The sequence below is a fragment of the Carcharodon carcharias genome, chromosome 18 (genome assembly GCF_017639515.1).
Source record: "Carcharodon carcharias isolate sCarCar2 chromosome 18, sCarCar2.pri, whole genome shotgun sequence".
Taxonomy (NCBI): Eukaryota; Metazoa; Chordata; class Chondrichthyes; order Lamniformes; family Lamnidae; genus Carcharodon; species Carcharodon carcharias.
Window position 1 is genome coordinate 93,079,090 of NC_054484.1, and position 17,988 is coordinate 93,097,077.

The 17,988-nt window shown below is 40.5% G+C and overlaps 2 protein-coding genes across 4 annotated transcripts in view; one reads left to right on the forward strand and one right to left on the reverse strand.

The window, feature by feature from the left end:
• Positions 1–17,988, forward strand: part of LOC121290517 (general transcription factor IIF subunit 2-like) — a 90,631-nt gene that overhangs the window by 2,846 nt on the left and 69,797 nt on the right. For all 3 annotated transcript variants that reach the window (XM_041210972.1, XM_041210971.1, XM_041210970.1), the window contains exons 2-3: positions 15,281–15,354; positions 15,469–15,487. Coding sequence is in view for 2 of the 3 variants with exons in the window: in XM_041210971.1 (XP_041066905.1) it covers positions 15,281–15,354; positions 15,469–15,487 (93 nt within the window). In the remaining variant the exon portion in view is untranslated. The remainder of the gene's footprint in view (positions 1–15,280; positions 15,355–15,468; positions 15,488–17,988) is intronic.
• Positions 7,776–17,988, reverse strand: part of kctd4 (potassium channel tetramerization domain containing 4) — a 67,570-nt gene continuing 57,357 nt past the window's right edge. The window contains exon 2 of the transcript XR_005945811.1: positions 7,776–8,099. The gene's annotated coding sequence lies outside the window, so the exon portion shown is untranslated. The remainder of the gene's footprint in view (positions 8,100–17,988) is intronic.

The following is a 17,988-nucleotide window of genomic DNA, read 5'->3' on the forward strand; positions in this document are numbered from 1 at the left end:
CTTCCTGATTGAGTTGTTCTAAGTGCCCAGCTAGAACCTCCTTCATGATCGATTCTAACACCTTCCCCATGACAGATATCAAGTTAACTGGTCTATAGTTTCCTGTTTACTACCTCCCTCCCTTATTGAATAGAGGGGTTACATTTGCTACTTTCCAGTCTAATGGAACCTTTCCAGAATCTACAGAAATTTGAAACATTAACACCAATGCATCTACTACCTCATTAGCCACCTCTTTTAGGACCCTAAGATAAAGCCACCAAGGCTCCTTAGGCAGCACTTTCCAAACCCACGGGTACCACCATGTGGAAGGACAAGCGCAGCAGACACATGGGAATACCAACACCCGGAAGTTCCCCTCCAAGCCACTCACCATCCTGATTTGGAAATATATTGCCTTTTCTTCACTGCCGCAGGGTCAAAATCCTCGAACTCCCTCCCTAACAGCACTGTGGGTGTACCTACATCACAGGGACTGCAGCAGTTCAAGAAAGCAGCTCACCACCACCTTCTCAAGGGCAATTAGGGACGGGCAATAAATGCTGGCCTAACCACCTATACCCACATCCCATAAATGAATTTTAAAAAAAAGTCCATCAGGACCTGGAGACTTGTCAGCCTGCAGCTCCATCAGTTTGCTTAGTACCGCTTCCCTAGTGATTGTAATTTCACCAAGTTCTGCTCTCCCTTTCACCTGCTGTTTACAGCTATTACTGGAATGTTTTTTGTATCCTCTATAGTGAAGACAGAGGCAAAATATTTGTTCATTTTATCTGCCATTTCCTTATTCTCTACTATTTATTCCCCATTTTCACTCTTTAGAGGACCAACATTCACTTTACTTACTCATTTCCTTTTTAAATACCTGTAGGAACTATTGCTATCCATTTTTACATTTCTAGCTAGCTTCCTTTCATAGCCTGATTCCTTACTCCTGATTAGTCATTCTCTGCCATTATTTATATTCTGACCAATCATCTGACCTGCCACATCTTTGTGCAGATCTGCTTTTTCTTTAAGTTTGATGCCTTCCTTAACTTTAGTTAACCACGGATGGCGGGTCCTCCCTTTAGAATTTTTCTTTATAGTAGGAATATATTTATCCTGAGTATTCTGAAATATCCCCTTAAATGTCTGCCACTGCTTCTCTATTGATCTATCCTGTAGCCTCATATTTCAGTTCATTTCAGCTAGCTCAGCTTTCATACCCACATAGTTGCCCTTATTTAAGTTTAAAATACTAGTCTTAGACCCACCCTTCTCCCTTTCATACTGGGTGTAAAATTCAATCATGTTATGATTGCTGCTACCTATGGGTGCCTTCATTCTGAGGTCATTAATTAAATCTGTCACATTACACAATACCAAGTCTAATATAACCTGCTCTCTGGCCGGTTCCAGAATGTGCTGCTCAAAGAAACTATCTCAAAAGCATTCTATGAACACCTCATCCAGGCTACTACTGCCAGTCTGATATTTCCAGTTTATATGAATATTAAAATCACCCATTATTATTGCTGTCTCTTTATCACAAGCACCCAATATTTCTTCTTGTATACTTTGTTCTAAATTGTGGTTACTATTAGGGAACCTGTAGACCACCCCCACGAATTACTTCTTTCCCTCACTATTCCTCATCTCCACCCAAACCGATTCTACATATTGATCTCTTGAACCAAGGTCATCTCTAACTATTGCACTAATGTCATCCTTATTCAACATCGCTACCCCTCCACCTTTACCTAGCTTCCTCTTCTTCTTGAATATCATCTCCCCCTCAATATTCAGGAGCCAGTTCTTGTCATCCTGCAGTCGTGTATCTGTAATAGCTATCAGATCATATTTATTTACTTCAACGTACACTGTCAATTCATTTACTTTGTTATGAATGCTTCGTGCATTCAGATACTGAGCCTTTAGTTTTGTCTTTTTGTTATCTTCGTAACATCTAGTCTTGACAATTGGTTTATTCTTAGGTTTTATCTCTCTGCCCCTTCCTGTTATTCCGTGACCCTCATTTCCCAAATTACTATTATGGTCTCCTGCCTTGAACCTACCCTTTGATTTGCCACATGTACCCAAGCTTGATCCCTCAACATCCCCCTTGTTTAGTTTAAAGCCCTCTATTTCCCTAGTTATGTGATTCGCAAGAACACTCGTCCCGGCATAGTTCAGGTGTAGACCGTCCTAATGGTACAACCCCACTTTCCCCAGTACTGGTGCCAGTGCCCCACAAATCGGAACTCACTTCTCCCACATCAGTCTTTGAGCCGCACATTCATCCCTCTAAACTTCTTTACGCTGTGTCAATTTGTACGTGGCTCAAGGTAATAATCCAGTGATTATTACCTTTGATGTTCTGCTTCTAAATTTGGTAGCTAGCTTCACATACTGACTAGGCAGAACCTCCTTCCTTGTCTTGTGATTAGTACCTACATGGACCACAGCAGCTGGATCCTCCCCTCCCACTGCAAGTTCCTCTCCAGCCCTGAGCTGATGTCCTGAACCCTGGCACCAGGCAGGCCTCACAGCCTTCTGGACTCTCACTTTTTGCTGCAGAGAAAAATGTCAATCCCCCTCACTATGCAATCCCCTACTACCACTACAATCCTATTTGCTTCCCCCCCACTTGAATGGCTTCCTATACCATGGTGCCATGGCTAGCTTGCTTATCTACCTTGCAGACCTTGCTTTCATCCACACAGGTTGTGAGCACTTCAAACCTGTTTGACAGTTGCAAAGTCTGAGGCTCCTCCACTACTGTCTGCTCGGTTCCTTTACCTGCCTCACTCACGGTCATATCCTTCTGCCCATCACTGCTGACCAAAACAGATGGGCCCTATTCTTAGAGGTGTGACTGTCTTCTGGAACAAAGTGTCCAGTTATTTCTTTACCCTCCATTATGCTGCACAGTGTCTGCGGCTTGGCTTCCATTTCAATAATCCTGATCCAGAATTCCACTTTCTGTCTTGATCGCCTTGGTGTCCAAAAGAACCCACATTCCACAGCTGTAACATAGCACCTGTCCTGCCATTGTTACTTATGTTATTTACTTATCTTAGTTTAATTACTCATTCAATTAACTTAGAATAATTCCTATGTATACTCCACCTCTTTCGCCCATATATTGAATTCCCATGTGAACATAATTCACTACGCACTCAGTGTCCGTCTCACTGCGGCGTAGTCGCTTGTCTCCTTGTGTGTCCCTTACTGATGGGTTGAGTTGGGATTGGAGGGGCCCATGGGGGCGGGGGGTAGGGTTTTGTGAGGGGGAAATGGGGGTCTGGATTGGGGATGGGGAGAGACTGGATTGAGGAAGGGAGGAGGGGATGTGGGCAATGAATGGGGGTAGGGACAGAGCCTGGGGTGGGGGAGAGATTGGAAAGGGGAGGGATGGGGTGGGGTCGGTTTCGGACAGATGCCAAAGGGGATGGGGGAGATAGGACAGACCCCAGGGGGGTGGGGATGAGATGGCCCCCCCAACCTCTCCCACTTGGCCCCCCCAACCTCTCCCTCGATGAGCCCCTGTGTCTCCTCCCACTCCTTTGGGGTCCCCCCTTCCCCCCCTTTGGGGTCTATCCTCCCCCCCACCACCACACACACACCCACCAGACCCCATAAGGGTGCGGGCTATTAGGGGGTGGATTCCCAAGTGGTTGGCGTGCAGGCCCCAAATGAGGAGGGAATTGGGGACTGCCAAGATTGGAGGGGTGGATGAGGAGGTCATGGGGACCCCCAAGGGGGAGTCAGTAGGGGAGATGGGATCCCAACAGAGATGGTGAGGGTAGTGACCATGGGGGCAGATGGTTTGTGCTCCTGAAGAGGAGAGTGGATGGGAGTGCCCCATGGCACGGAGGGAGCTAGAAGGGGACCCATGGTTGGAGGGGGTGGGTGTGGGATGGGGGGGGTCCTATGATGGGTGGGTGGGAGGGGGACCATGGGGAGGGATTGGTGGATGGGGGAACTATTGGTTGGGGGGGAGTGGATGGGGTTGGGGAGCGCAGTGTTGGGGAGGGAATGGGGACAGGGGAGACTAGGGGTGGAGGGGATGAGATTTAGTGGGGGAACCATGGGGGAGGGGATGGGGTTTGGGTGGAACCATGGGGGAGGGGATGGGGTTTGGGTGGAACCATGGGGGAGGGGATGGGGTTTGGGGGGAACCATGCGGGAGGGATGGAGTTTGAGAGGAAGCATGGCGGAGGGGGTGGGGCTAGTGGGAAGTATGGGGTTTGGGGAGAACCATGTGGAAGGGGGAGGGGTGGGGAAGATGATGGGGGCTGATAGCGTGGGGGACCATTGGGGGAGGGGACAGTTTGGAGTAGGGGACCAGGGGCAGAGGGTATGTGGGCATGGACCTGGGGTGGTGGGGGCGGATGGGAGTGGGTATGGGGGAGAGGGTTCCATGGGAACGACTGTGGGATGGGCATCAGGGGAAGGGGAACGTGAGTGGATCAGGGTGGGGAGTTTAGAGAGGAAGAGTTGATGATGGTGGGTTGTGTGGGTGGATGAGAATTACATAGAGATGGAACGTGGAAACATGGAGTTTGGCCCAACGAATTTACCTTCAAGTGGTAATCCTAACCCCTTGTCTTTCCATCAATTCCTGAAAGATGACACAGCTTGTTGTTCAATTGCCAATTTTGGTATTGCATTCTACAACCTCGGTCATTTATGTAAAAATGTTTCTTCAGCTCTCTGACCTATATTCTCTTCCATTTCATCTTGTACACGTTCCTGTTCTTCACACCCTCACCCTTTCTAGCTACTTTGTCCCATACATTCATAATTTAAAACATCGAAGGTCTATGTAACTCCATAAATTTCCTCTGTCCTAACAAAAATTACCCCAATTCTTTAGGGATGATTAACTGGTTTGTTAAGGCTGCTCCACAATCTTGATGGCTGGGGCACCGTGACTAGACAATTCCTATTCCACTTTGTTGACCTCTGCAGCACTCTAACCTCCTGGAAGAGGCAAATAGCAGAAATAAAAATCCAGTGCCCAAATGGGGGGCGGGTGTGGAATTTGTTTCCAGCTCCCTCAGACGTTCAAAGCCAGTCCACATGACCATGCTTACATTATATTAATTGTTAAATCACTTGTATTTTATAAGATGTGAGGTCTGATCCATTAAAGAACCAGTCCAGCTCCCTTTTGAAAGAATCCAGAGAGTGCACAAGCAGGTGCACTCTGGGTAAGGTAGAGCCACCTAACCTCTAAAATCTAAACAGAAAATGCTGGAAATATTAAGCACCATCTGTAGACAGAGAAACAGAATTAATGTTTCAAATCTAGCATTTAAACATTCAGCCTGTTTCTATTTTTGTGACTTTTAAATTCATGATCCGTGGCCTTTTGTAAGAGTGAAATAATTTATGAATGGGTACGCAATCCAGCCCTCTTATTTTATAAATATTTTATTTATTTTTCACATCGTGTGAATGTGATTTGTCAACACTAAATGGCTGGTGAATCCTACAAACTCCTGGATAATTTCGTTAATGGGACCAGGCACTGAAGCTAACACTGAAACTAAGGTGAAGGACCTTAGGATGACCATTCCTAGGCACCTCTTATCTTCAGGCACCTTCCCCATGACTGTAGTTCCCTTCCTCTGGCTTGTCCCCCATTTTTCGAAAATTGATCTCCCAATCTAAGAGAGCAATTCCTGACTCTGTGGAAATATTGAAGAGACAGACAAGGGGCTCACAGGACACTGGTGCCATCTCTTTAATGACTCTTGGGTGAATGTCATCTGGACCTGGATCCCAATCTGTTTTGACATTTCTCATTTTATTTCGGATGACACCCTTATTTATGTTATAAGATAATATTTATAATTTGTCTGCTGTACATCCCTCAGCTTGAACCGGAACATGATCTGCAGCAATGTAGACTAAATTGAAGTAATCATTTAACAGCTCTGGCATAGCCTGGGAGTTTATTTGAATCTGTTCTAAACTGTCTTTCAGTGGTTTTATATCATCTTTAACTCCTGATCTATCTAGGTAAGCTTTTTATTTGTGCACAATCTTCTTTTCCAAAGATTTCATAGCTTTTCCAGTGGAGATACTTGTTTCTGTTCTTTGTAGGGACAAGAGATTCCCTTTGGAGTCTCACTTAGGTTCGGAGCCATACTTTGGATGTAACAGGAATGAGTTACAATGCCAAGTTAAATGTGTTAAAACAACTATTTTATTGAATTTTGAATAATGATAATTATAACAATATGACAATTATAATTGATAATATAAAAAGATAAATAAGCAAAAAGAAAGATAGATAACTTTATTGAAAGGCAAAAGCACCATATAAGGCAGGCATATTTTTTTAAAAGCACAGATAATAACTCTAAACTGGCCTGTTTCATGACAGCTCCCCAAAATGGATAACCCCAACTTAGTCTGTTCCACAACAGCACCCTAAATTGGTCAACTTTCCCCTTGCTTTATACATTTCCAAGTCTCTGCGTAACCTTACATACAGGGTGCGCTCTTTGACCAGTCACTCTGATGTCCATTCCTCCGTAATCTTCAGTGGTTGACTATTCCACTCTGGCTGCAGCACCGAAAACTGGAAGCAGCGTCCCTTTAAATCAAATTTCTGGCTCAGTTCCAGCCTTTCAAGGCCTTCTTCAGAATTTCTCAAAACAATGAATCTGAAAAAACATGAATCCTTATCAATTCTCCTCGCAGGCACTGCAAGGCTATGCAGATTTTCGTAAACTTTGCCATATTCAAGTTGTTTACACAGCCTTTGATGATGTTTCTCCAACTGCCACCAGTCAGGTTGTATGTCCGTCAGTTTCCTGATGAGCACTCTATGTAAGACTACTTGGTGTGTAGTACAAGGGTCATCGAATACAGTAAGAGAAAGGACTTCTGATAAATAAAAAAAAACTATTATTTTCGTAGTCTAGCGGGAATGCAGAAATGTAGACCAAACAAAAAGCTGTGGGTGGCCAATACGGCAAACAAAGTCTTGGGAAAACTCATCACTACTGATTATTATTGACTAATTAATCAAAACACAATCACAGCTTTGGGGGGTGGTGCAGGTCTGTCTATCTGAATCTTGTAATGGGCCCCAAGCTGGTAATCTGTGTTAAACCAGGGGATGAAATTTTGCCAAAGTTATGACATTTTGCTACATACAGTGGGAAAATAGCAGGAGTTGTCCTTTCTGCTGTGATACTGTTTCATTGCTTGAACAACACTTTACCTTTATCATTGGAGTTCAGAACAAACATAGATTTCTGGGATTTGCCAAGGAAAATGGCCAGTTACTGATGACTTTTCATCTCTACGGTGTCTAGGAAGATGCTTTCATGCAGACAGCTATCTGCTGTAGCGCACAATAGTGTTTTTTTAACCAACTGTGTGGTCTATGTTATGACTGGTAGCTTTCTCTTTGTGGATCTGTTGGGTAGCTCGCCCTGATCTTTTGTTAGGAACACTTAAAAGATCTAGAGAAGCTGTTCCCGAGGGACTTTCCCATCTCATCAGAAGACTGGCTTCACTCAGGTTGCCCTATTCCAATCCCATTTCTGAATGCTTTCCACTTACACATGTTATGGACAGGTGGGAGGGGTTAATTTAAACAGTCCTAATTTTTCTTCTCACCACCTGTCCATAAACACAGATGTTTTGATTTGTTTCCCTCTTTGTAAGCAGTAGCATATTTCCCCAACCCCTCGGTTTTTGTGTGATCCAATTTTCTATTAATAACCCCACAGCAATTCGAGATAGGATGACCTCAAAGGGTTAGTTTATTTGCATACTCAAAATGTGGGTGGAGGGTCGCAACATCGCCTCCACACTCACAGTAAAGACAGGGATAGAGAAAAGAAGGATTTACAGCACAGAAAATAATGGTTCATGTGGATTCAAAGTCCAATGAGATATTCCTTCACAGAGGTTGGCGGACTGAAAACCGATTCATTGTACAATTCACTTTTCTGGTGGTGTGGACGTCACAAGATGAAAGAGGTGAGCAGAGGTGAATCGGTCTTGTAGGTGATGGCATAGAATTTCCAGCAGAATTGGTGTAGATGGGGAAAGGTGTTCCATCTGGGCAGAGCTCTTTGTCTGTGAGGCTGTTAGTCAGATGATAAAAAAAACAGACTCAGCTATTCAGCTCAGCAAGGTAATATTAACTTATTCGACAAACCAGAGGCCCATGTCACATGACACCCCCCCCCCCCCATCATCTCCAACAAAGGATGTGTATCCATCGCTTGCACTGTGGCTGGGTTTCAAAGATTGCTGTATTACAGCCATTACAAAATGAAAGAGAAGGTTGCAGGGTCCTTTGTCTTAGAAGACCATCAGCCTCTTTCTGGCCAGCCTGAGTTGTTAATACATACAGATGGGCTTTGTATAGCTCTCTTTGAAGTTGGGCTGTGCAGTCCACAGGTGGTTGTTAGTGGCTGCTCTAGGATAACAAGTTATAAGTTTAGCTGAAACTGCAGCATAGCTTCTTTTGTTCAGGGGTCATAGACAGACATGGGTTCAGCCATTTTAAGCATCTTGTTCAGTTTTAAAATTTATGAAATAACAATGAGGGTATCTCTATATATGTTATGAAAATATATAGGGTGAGGTCTTAGTTCTCTACACACACCATTGACGGATATTCCTCTGGCTGTTGGAATCACCCAGCCTGGTTGACTCAATATTGACAGAAACATCAACAGACCATCTATTTCTTAGATTTGTCCATCCTGTTGCTGTTAGGTGCTGTGCTGGAGTTTGAGGCAGTTAAATATCACCTGGCTGTTAAGAAAGGGGCTTGGCACCTCTCAGAAATCCATGGCATGCAGAGGTATATTACACACACTCTAATTGTTTTAGTTCCTGCCAGTAAAGACCACTTGAGTGTTTCTCTGTCTGCCATTGACAAATGACTTTAGTGGCTGCTTCTTGAAATTGTTGGAGGCATGAAGTTGAGGAGCCTACAAGGTGCCGTTGTTTCCTAATGTATACCTGTCGATCACCTGTGTCTGTTCTGAGATGAACAGGAATCTGTTTAATGTCTATGCTGTAGCTGAGAGTACAGCTCTAGTTAAATAGTTTTAAGATCTTTGATCATGTGATGTGCGTAGCAACTTGATTAGTTACCTTCCTGGAAGCTGTAATTCAGGTTTGTGCAAGATGAACCATGTACAATCCAGTATACTTAAGATCACTGGGCAAGCTCTCTTGATGAGCATGTACTTATTATATAGCTTCCCCATAATTGCAAATATCTTTTTGCCTCCGCTACTTCATATGGTAGCGAGTTGTATATATGAACCACCTCCTGGATAAATCATTTCTTTTGAATTTCCTAATAGATTTATCAGTTTTATATTTATGACCCCTAGTTTGAAACTTGCCACAAGTGGAAACATTTTTTCCACATCTATCCTTTCAGACCCCATCATAATTTCAAACTCTATCAGGTCATCCCTCAGTCTTTCTCCTTTCTAGAGAAAAGAGCCACAGCCTGTTCAATCTTTCCTGACATGTATCTTATAATAACACCCTCATAAATCTTGTTTACACCTCCTCCAGTGCCCCTTTATCCTCTGTGTAAATTTAACATAACTTCTCTGCTTTTAAATTCTATTTCTCTAGAAATATACCCCAGTACTTTGTGTGTAGTATCCAGAACTTCACTGGGAGCTTTTAATGACTTGTAAGATATCGAATGCAACCAAACATCACCTCATAATTATCATTTTTTTTTGTTAGTCACTCTCAGTTTAGGTAGGCTTGGGGTTTCTGTAGTGTTTTCTGTAAAAGGTGAGATACTGTTGACAGTCAGAATGAGCTGGATTTATTCCCATCAAATTTCTCTCTCTCACTTCATGGAGCATTCTTGGTTGTTCGAGGGTTGCTACTCATGGCTGTCCACATCTCTATCTTTGGCTGTCTTTCCATGATGCCATAATATCACAATGGGGGAAGTAGAAGAGGCAGGCCCCAAGAACTACCTCAGCAGATAGAGGGACTGAACCCGGTGTTATTAAATACTGCGCTTTAACCATCTGAACTAACCAGCAGTACCGTCTACCCTTGGCATTTTAAAATAGAGATACTGAAGCAAAATAAAAATTAAAAGTAGTAACATTTGTGTGGAGAAAAATATTCAGACACAATGTAAATGCTGGCAAGGTAGATGTTTTAAAAAGTTTCCATCTTATTGAAGGACACCAGCAAAGTACAATGAGAAACAGAATTGAACCACTTTGACTAAAGTGTTGCAACTATAGAATTGCAGAAACAGGCCACATGCCCCATGAAGTTTGAGAAGATTTACCCCAAATGAGCCACTTTGCCTCATTCTTTCTGTGTATAGTAGAGCCCTTTCAGTGTTATGTCACATAGCATACCAATAATTTTTTGAATAAATCAAAACCCTACTATAAAATGGTGCACTATGAAGTACTTCCTGTAGAATTTCCATCCAGAGACTGTTTTGGATTAAAACAATCCCTTTTATTTCCATGATTTGGCTTTTATCTGACTAGTAAATACTTTTATTCAGTTGCATCAGTTCCTTACTGGGTGACCATTTTCTTCACCTTGCTATGCTGTGTCACTTACCAGTAGTTTTGTGTCTCTCCATACAGTGGCGCTGGTTGAATAATTACAGGAAAAGAATCCAGAAATAAGTTTTATTTTAAATGTTAGAAATGTTGGTGGGTGGATGAAGACAAGGGTATTATAATTACACCATAACAATTAAATATAAAAATCTCCTACTTGTTTTACAGCATTCCAGCTTTGGATCTCAGGCCACTTTGTTGCTGAAATGCCTGAAGCTGGTGTGCAGTTTTCATGCTATATTACAGTTTTTATGATCTATAGAGCCAATTAATTTTTTTTCTTCTATACTTTTGCATATGTGTGACTGCTAAACCTGTAATCTGGGAATTTGCAGCATCAGTGTGTTTTGTCAGCCATCCATTTATATATATTTTCATTTTTCTTTATTTCAATCTTTTTTCGCTTTCCTTTTTAACAATTGTACAAGCTCAATTTCGTTTTGTCAGATCCTGCTTTTTAATCATCCTGCTGCTTTGGTTGTTTTTTTTTCGTCACCGGATACACCATTGTGCTTGCTTGGCTGTCATTTGCCTGTGCCTGGTCCAACTGCACCTGATGTCAATTTACTTTATTTTCCTCTGTTCTATGCTTCAAATTGTTTAACAACATTTATTAAGGTACTGGCAGATCTCTTGTGTAGTTGCTCACAGTAAGTCACAGTAAGTCGGAGAGTGTGCAGTTTTACCTCATGTTATGAACAATTTATTTTCAGGGCCACTGATTAAATTGCGTGACTTATGGATGGGACCAGATGCCTAATGGTAACTGGAGGTTGGGAGATTAGAGTGCAAAAAGGCCCAATGATGATTGACAGTCAAGGGTGAAGGTGGAATGCTTGTTAATAATTATGTATCTTGTATGTAGTGCACAATACACAGCAATATAACATTAATGTTAAATATAACCTATTCACTTTTTAAATATAACTTTGATTTTTATCCTGTATATAATTTAAATTTTGCTTACAAAATTTACTAATATATAAACATTTTTGGCTCTGTATAATTCTGTCTAATTGTTCATTTATTTATAAATTTATATAATTATATCTGCTTTGATCTTTGGCCACACTACTTGATATCTCTTTGCTTACAAAGCATCATATCCTCAAATTACTGTGTGCAGTACCACAGACGATTCATAACAGCTTTCATTTATATAACACCTTTGTTGTCAGGAAATGTCTCAGTGCGCCTCACAAAGATATATAGAGAATGTCTAAGAGGAGATATTATGAAGAGTGACCAACATCTTGGTCAAAAAGGTGGGTTTTAATGAGGCCTCAGAGGAAAGTGAGGTGGAGGGGTTCATGGAAGGCACTTCATAGCATGAGCACTAGGTGGCTGAAGGCACAGCTGCCCACAGTGAGGAGAAAGGAGTAGATGTACAGGAGATCAGAGAAGCAGAGAATATGGTGTAGGTTTTAGGGATGGAGGAGTTTAGAGCTAGGGAGGTTAAAGGCCATGGTAAATACAAGAATGAGAATTTTAAATTTGAGACATACAGTGACCAGTAGCCAATGTATATAAGCCAAGATGGGCATGATAGAGAGTGGAACTTGGTGTGGCATATTTATACAAGCATAATTTTAGATGAGGTTAAGTTAAAGTGGAGGATGGGAGCTAGACAGGAGAACTTTGCAGTGATTGAGTCTGGAGGAAGCAAAATTGAGAAAAAAAGTGTTTCAGTGGCAGATGGTCTGCAACAGGGAGAAAGGAGAGTGATTAGAGTTGAGCTCCAACCAGAGTGCTATGGTTGCAAACAACCAATTCAGCACAAGATGTTGGCGGTGAGGGTACAGATATATACTATAGTTATTGCTGTGCGCACTCTTGTCAGTCACACTTGATGAGTTCTAATTTTGTATTTATAACATGTATACACTATATTAGTTAACCCATAGTCATCAGGAATAAAATCAACCTGTTTAGAAGAATTATAAATTAGAAGTAGGTGGTCAGCAACAGTAATCATAAAATGAAATAAGGAAAGCAAAATTACTCAAAGTGCTTCTTGAAGATCTGTTACTGCTCGATCTGACAGCTCAAAATATGACTTCTAATTTTAAAGAAAGTGAACTAGTATATATTTCCCACAACATGATTGATATTGCCTGTGTTCCTGAGAACCTTCATTAAATTGCTACTTGGAAGGCACTGCCTTGATATTGATATTTTCCCACAGCGCTATTAGTTTATTGGCCAAGGGGGTTTATCAACTACTCTATTGCTGCAACCCTCAGGATATCACACTGCAAATAATTTTTCAGGATGCATTAGTAAGGCAGTAGCGGACTGTGCCTCCTTAGAGTAATAACAGGATTTCTTAGCCTTTGTTTTTGCAAATGACTTGAAGGCAATTTAGAAGCCAAATGTACATGTTTCCCCCACCCCAAGTAAATTTCCACATTTAAGCTATCAATTGCTTACTGTTTAATCATGGGAAGGGGTAGAAGGATGATTATAAAATCTGTGTTTCTGTTTATTTTAAGAACTCAAAAAGCATAAAAAAAATTTGATAATGGAGCAGTTGAAATGATTTTGCCCAACATATATTGGTTTGTTTTTTTGTCTTAAATGATTTGAAAAACTGGACGTATTTGAGCTTCTTGAGTTGAAGGTTCACGTGAAAGATGTAACTTTTTTTTTATTTTAGAGAATCTGACTCCAAGAGAGAGAAACAAACAGAATTCCAGGGCTTTCTTTTTGTTTTTATTTACATAGAATATGTTAATGCAATTGCAATGGGTAAAAGACCCAGTTAAAAAGCGCTTGCCTCATTATTAGTGGAAACCTTAGACACTTCTTTGTCTAATGTCCACCCCTCTTTCACTTACCCCTGCAGCCGCATGGAAATAACGTAAAGCATGATTTGTTTTAATGTAAAAAAAAAAAGTGTGTACTTGATTATTCACACATTCTGCCATGTGTTTATTTACTGTTAATGTTTAAAATACACATTTATTTTCCAAGAACTAATTAAAAACATTCCTTTCACTGCCTTTGTGGAAATATCTTTCAAACTTTTTAGTTGTCTCTGCTTCGTATCTCTTCCATCTTTCCTAATACTAAACATTATGACCCTTGCCAAAATACCACTGAATGAAGGAGACCATGGCTGTGCTGCAACAGCTCTGCATCTACCCCCTGCACCCCTGCCACCCCCCTCTCCAGTGCTGGGGACCCAAGAACACATCTCTGGGTTGCTGAGCTATGGAACCCCTGTTTGGATCTGCCAGACCTTCGGATTGCCCATCAGGACTGTCAAACCTTAGGACACCCCTCTTTTGTTGCTAACTATTGGAAACTTTCCCCACACCTCCCCCCAACCCCCACCTTTGCTTGCTAAACCCTCGGACCCACTGCAGTGCTGCCAAACTCCCAAGATCCCCCTTGTGTTCTGTGAAACCCTTGAGCCATTATCTCAATGCTCTCAAAATCGAGAACCCCAGACCACAACTGCCAGGTTCTAAGATCACTCTTTCCCCAGTGCTGCTGGAGGACAGGTTCCCACCTCCAGCTTGGAACATACTGCCTACTGCCTTGATGCATATCGTGTGCTTCAAAAAAAATGAGATAAAGTGGTGTAAAAGAGTGCATAGATAAATGATAAGGAACGCTGATTTAAACTTTTTGTGGAAATATGGACAGAATCATGGGAGTTCAAATCCCAAAAATAAAAGTTGTAGAATATTATTAAATGAGAAGGTATTCAATCATTGTAAATAAAATGTTTTTCACATGGCATAACACCTGTCTATTTGTAAAACAACATTTTCATAGCATGACAGTTGCAAGCCTTGTTATTACAGTCTGATACCTTTTGAACACCTTGCATAGTTTATTTCCATATGTTTCTTTTTATAGTGTATTTAATATGTATTGTACTGCACACTGCATTAACTTACTAAACTCATAAACTTTGTGCATTAAATATGACTTAACTGATTTGATTTGGATTTTGGACATAAATGATCAGACTGGCCATTAACTAGTTTCTTTGTTGAGGCAGGTTTGTATTATCCAAAATATTACCCAAGATGCCTTCATAACTGTTAGAAAAAAATATGTGCAGACATGTTATGATCCAGAAAAATCCACAATATGCTATTGGTAGATGCAGGTTCTCAGACATCTGTGTTTTTAAAAGAATATTCTGTGAAAAGGCCCTAAAATGGGTTTATGAACAAACCTTCATTGGGGGAAAAAATTAGCTGTTCCTCATTTCATTTTGAAAATTCATTGGTGGGGGGGGGGGGGAAATTAGCTGTTTTTCATTTCATTTTGAAAATTCATTGGGGGAAAAATTAGCTGTTCCTCATTTCATTTTGAAATTAAAATGTGTTACTTCATCGTGAATCTTTTGCCTTCTAAAATAACTCTGTACAAGACGACTGACTTAATGTTTTTGAAATTCGGCTCCTCTTACTCATCATGACTCCCTCAGTATGCAAGCTCATATTTGTGCCCTTAAGTACCTTTCAGCTATCTCGCTTTCTCCTTTTTGCCTAGTTTTTCACCTTTTGTTATTATCTGCAACAGATTCAAATTCTCTGCTTTTGAACTTGGGGAGGAAAGTTAACTAAAATAATAATGCTCAAAACACCAGTCATAAGCATACTCAAACATTGTTTTGTGTATTTTATTTAGTATTTAATGACTTTTTGTAATACACATTTCTATAGGTTCCTAAATACCTTTCTCAGCAATGGGCTAAAGCAACAGGAAGAGGTGAAGTAGGAAAGATAAGGATAGCCAAGTAAGTGAGCTTTGTTCTGTCACAGTGTAGTTACCTGAGACTGATAAATGTATATTTCTAAATGATAAACTGGTGAGCATTAACTAATCTGTTTCCTCTCTCTCTATTTAACAGGAATCAAGGTAAAACAGAGGTAAGAAAATGCAATGAAGCAAGTAGTAGTACAATTGAGTATCACTACAAAGGTCTTGATAAGATCCTTATTCTGCATTATCCTGTAATTGTGCTATGATATGTAATGTATTGTGTTATTCTGCAAGCACTAATGTGGTAGATCTATTTTATATAATCTACAATTGTTACCTCTTGAATGGAAAGGTTATGGTCAGCACTTTGAGTTGCTTATGGATTCCTTCCCATGATTTCTCATCACATGATCGCTTTATACTTGATTTCATTATTTCAAATCATATATGTTTTGTGTAAATATTACATTTGTGTGCATGCTTGATTGATGTACAAGCTGCAGAGCGTCTTCAGTGATGTTTCATGTTCTCAATTGAGAGATTACCTTCCCAAGATATGAAAATATTTCATGAAGTTGATAAAATCACATGCAAATTGTTTTAATTTGATAATTTGTGCAGGCAAATTGGTTTTCTACAATATGAATAGCATTCATTCATACTTTTTATGACGATGGAAATGAAAAGTGTTTTTAGATACACATATATCTTAGCCTAATAGAAGGAATTTTGGGCATGTATTTCCTGTCTGTCACGCTCAAATTTGTCACTTTAAAAATAGCACAGACTTTATCAAACACACTTGGTGGAGTGGCATGATGGGGATCAGAAATAAACCCAGGGTTCACGTAAGCATCCTGAATGGCATTTAGACTTAGGAATGAACTCTCCCCCAATGTTTACTTCAAACAATTAAAAGAATATGGCCTTAAAGTTTCACCTGAATAGTAGAATATTGTTCAATGCATGATACGCTCCTATCCTTTTACAACAGCATGTCATCTCATTTCCATGAGTAATGCCATGAGATAAACATCTGTCAGTATATACTATTTAATTTAGAGTCTATCAGTATAGATAGGCGCATCATGATGATTCATTGTGATTAGCATGATTGAGTTTGGAAATGTTAATTCTAAAGCTCTCCATTATATCTAAATACCAGAGCTAGAGATTAGGTGGTTTCTTAATTGTTACTGACAGTTTTGGGGGAAAAAAACTCTATGAAATTGTTTCAGGCAACTTTTTTTTTAACATGCACAAATAGAATTTGGTAGAATTTGCTTCATACATTAAAATGTTGTTTGATATTGAGATAGTAGAATTGAGAAGATTTCCTCAACAGATTGAACAGGCTGGGGCTGTTCGCTTTAAAAAAAGAGAAGACTTAGAGGTGACCTCATAAAGGCCTTCATAATTATGAGTGGGGGCAGGATAGATGGGAAGAGAATGTTTCCATTTGTGGGAGAATCTGAAACTAAGGACTATAAATACACAATTGTAACTAATAAATGCAATAGGAAAATCAGCAGAACTATCTTTACTGAGTGGTTAGAATGTGGAACTCGCCACCACAGGAAGTTGTTGAGGCTTTCAAAAGAAAACTAGATGAGTAAATTAGAAAAAATGGAATAGAAAGATAGTAACTTAAAGGGTGAGATGAGAGGGATGGAATGGGAGGAGACACCTGTGGAGTATAAACACTAGCACAGACTAAGATAAAAGCAAAAAACTGCGGATGCTGGAAATCCAAAACAAAAATAAAAATACCTGGAAAAACTCAGCAGTCTGGTAACATCTGTGGAGAGGAACACAGTTAACGTTTCGAGTCCCTATGACTCTTCAACAGAACTAAGTCTAAATTCTTAGTTCTGTTGAAGAGTCATACGGACTTGAAACGTTAACTGTGTTCCTCTCTGCAGATGCTGCCAGACCTGCTGAGTTTTTCCAGGTATTTTTATTTTTGTTTTTGACCAGCACAGACTAGTTAGGCTGAGTGGCATCATTCTGTGCTGTATATTCCACTTAATAGCTCATGCTGCCTTGTGACCATTAATGTTGGAGATTGCCTTGTAACTTAGTGTGAACGTTTTAAAAATATGTATTTTAAGGATGATTCATAATGTATACAGTGAACAGTTATCACAGTGTTTCTCCCTCTACACCAAATCTCCACATCTGCAGCCCCGAAACTCTGGCTGAAGTCAATTGTGTTGTAGTTTTTAACACCAAGGTGATGTGGTTGCACTTGGCTTCAGTGTGGAACTTGGGCAGGTCCTTTTTGGTGACCACTTAAAGAAGGAAAGAAAAGTTATCTTGTCATGCCTAATTTTACAACACTTGCAGAGTGAAGACTAAGCCACAGGCCATAGTGAGTAAAAGGTAATTGGAGAAGGGAGTCCTTGCAGTCACACTGATGAACACATTGGCAACTGGCTCAGGAGGAGTGGGATTGCTTGACAAGGGAGTTGATCGACAATTTAAAATTCATTTTTCTTTTTTTGTCTGTGTTCAATTTACTACTTACACCTTGAATAGTGAAGGGTTAACACACAGGATTACACACATCATTTTTCAAAAGGCATACATCAGTTCAGAATAGATAAATTATCTTTCAGGAACTCCATAAGACACATGATCCTTATCCCCACAAAATGGTTGTCTGAAG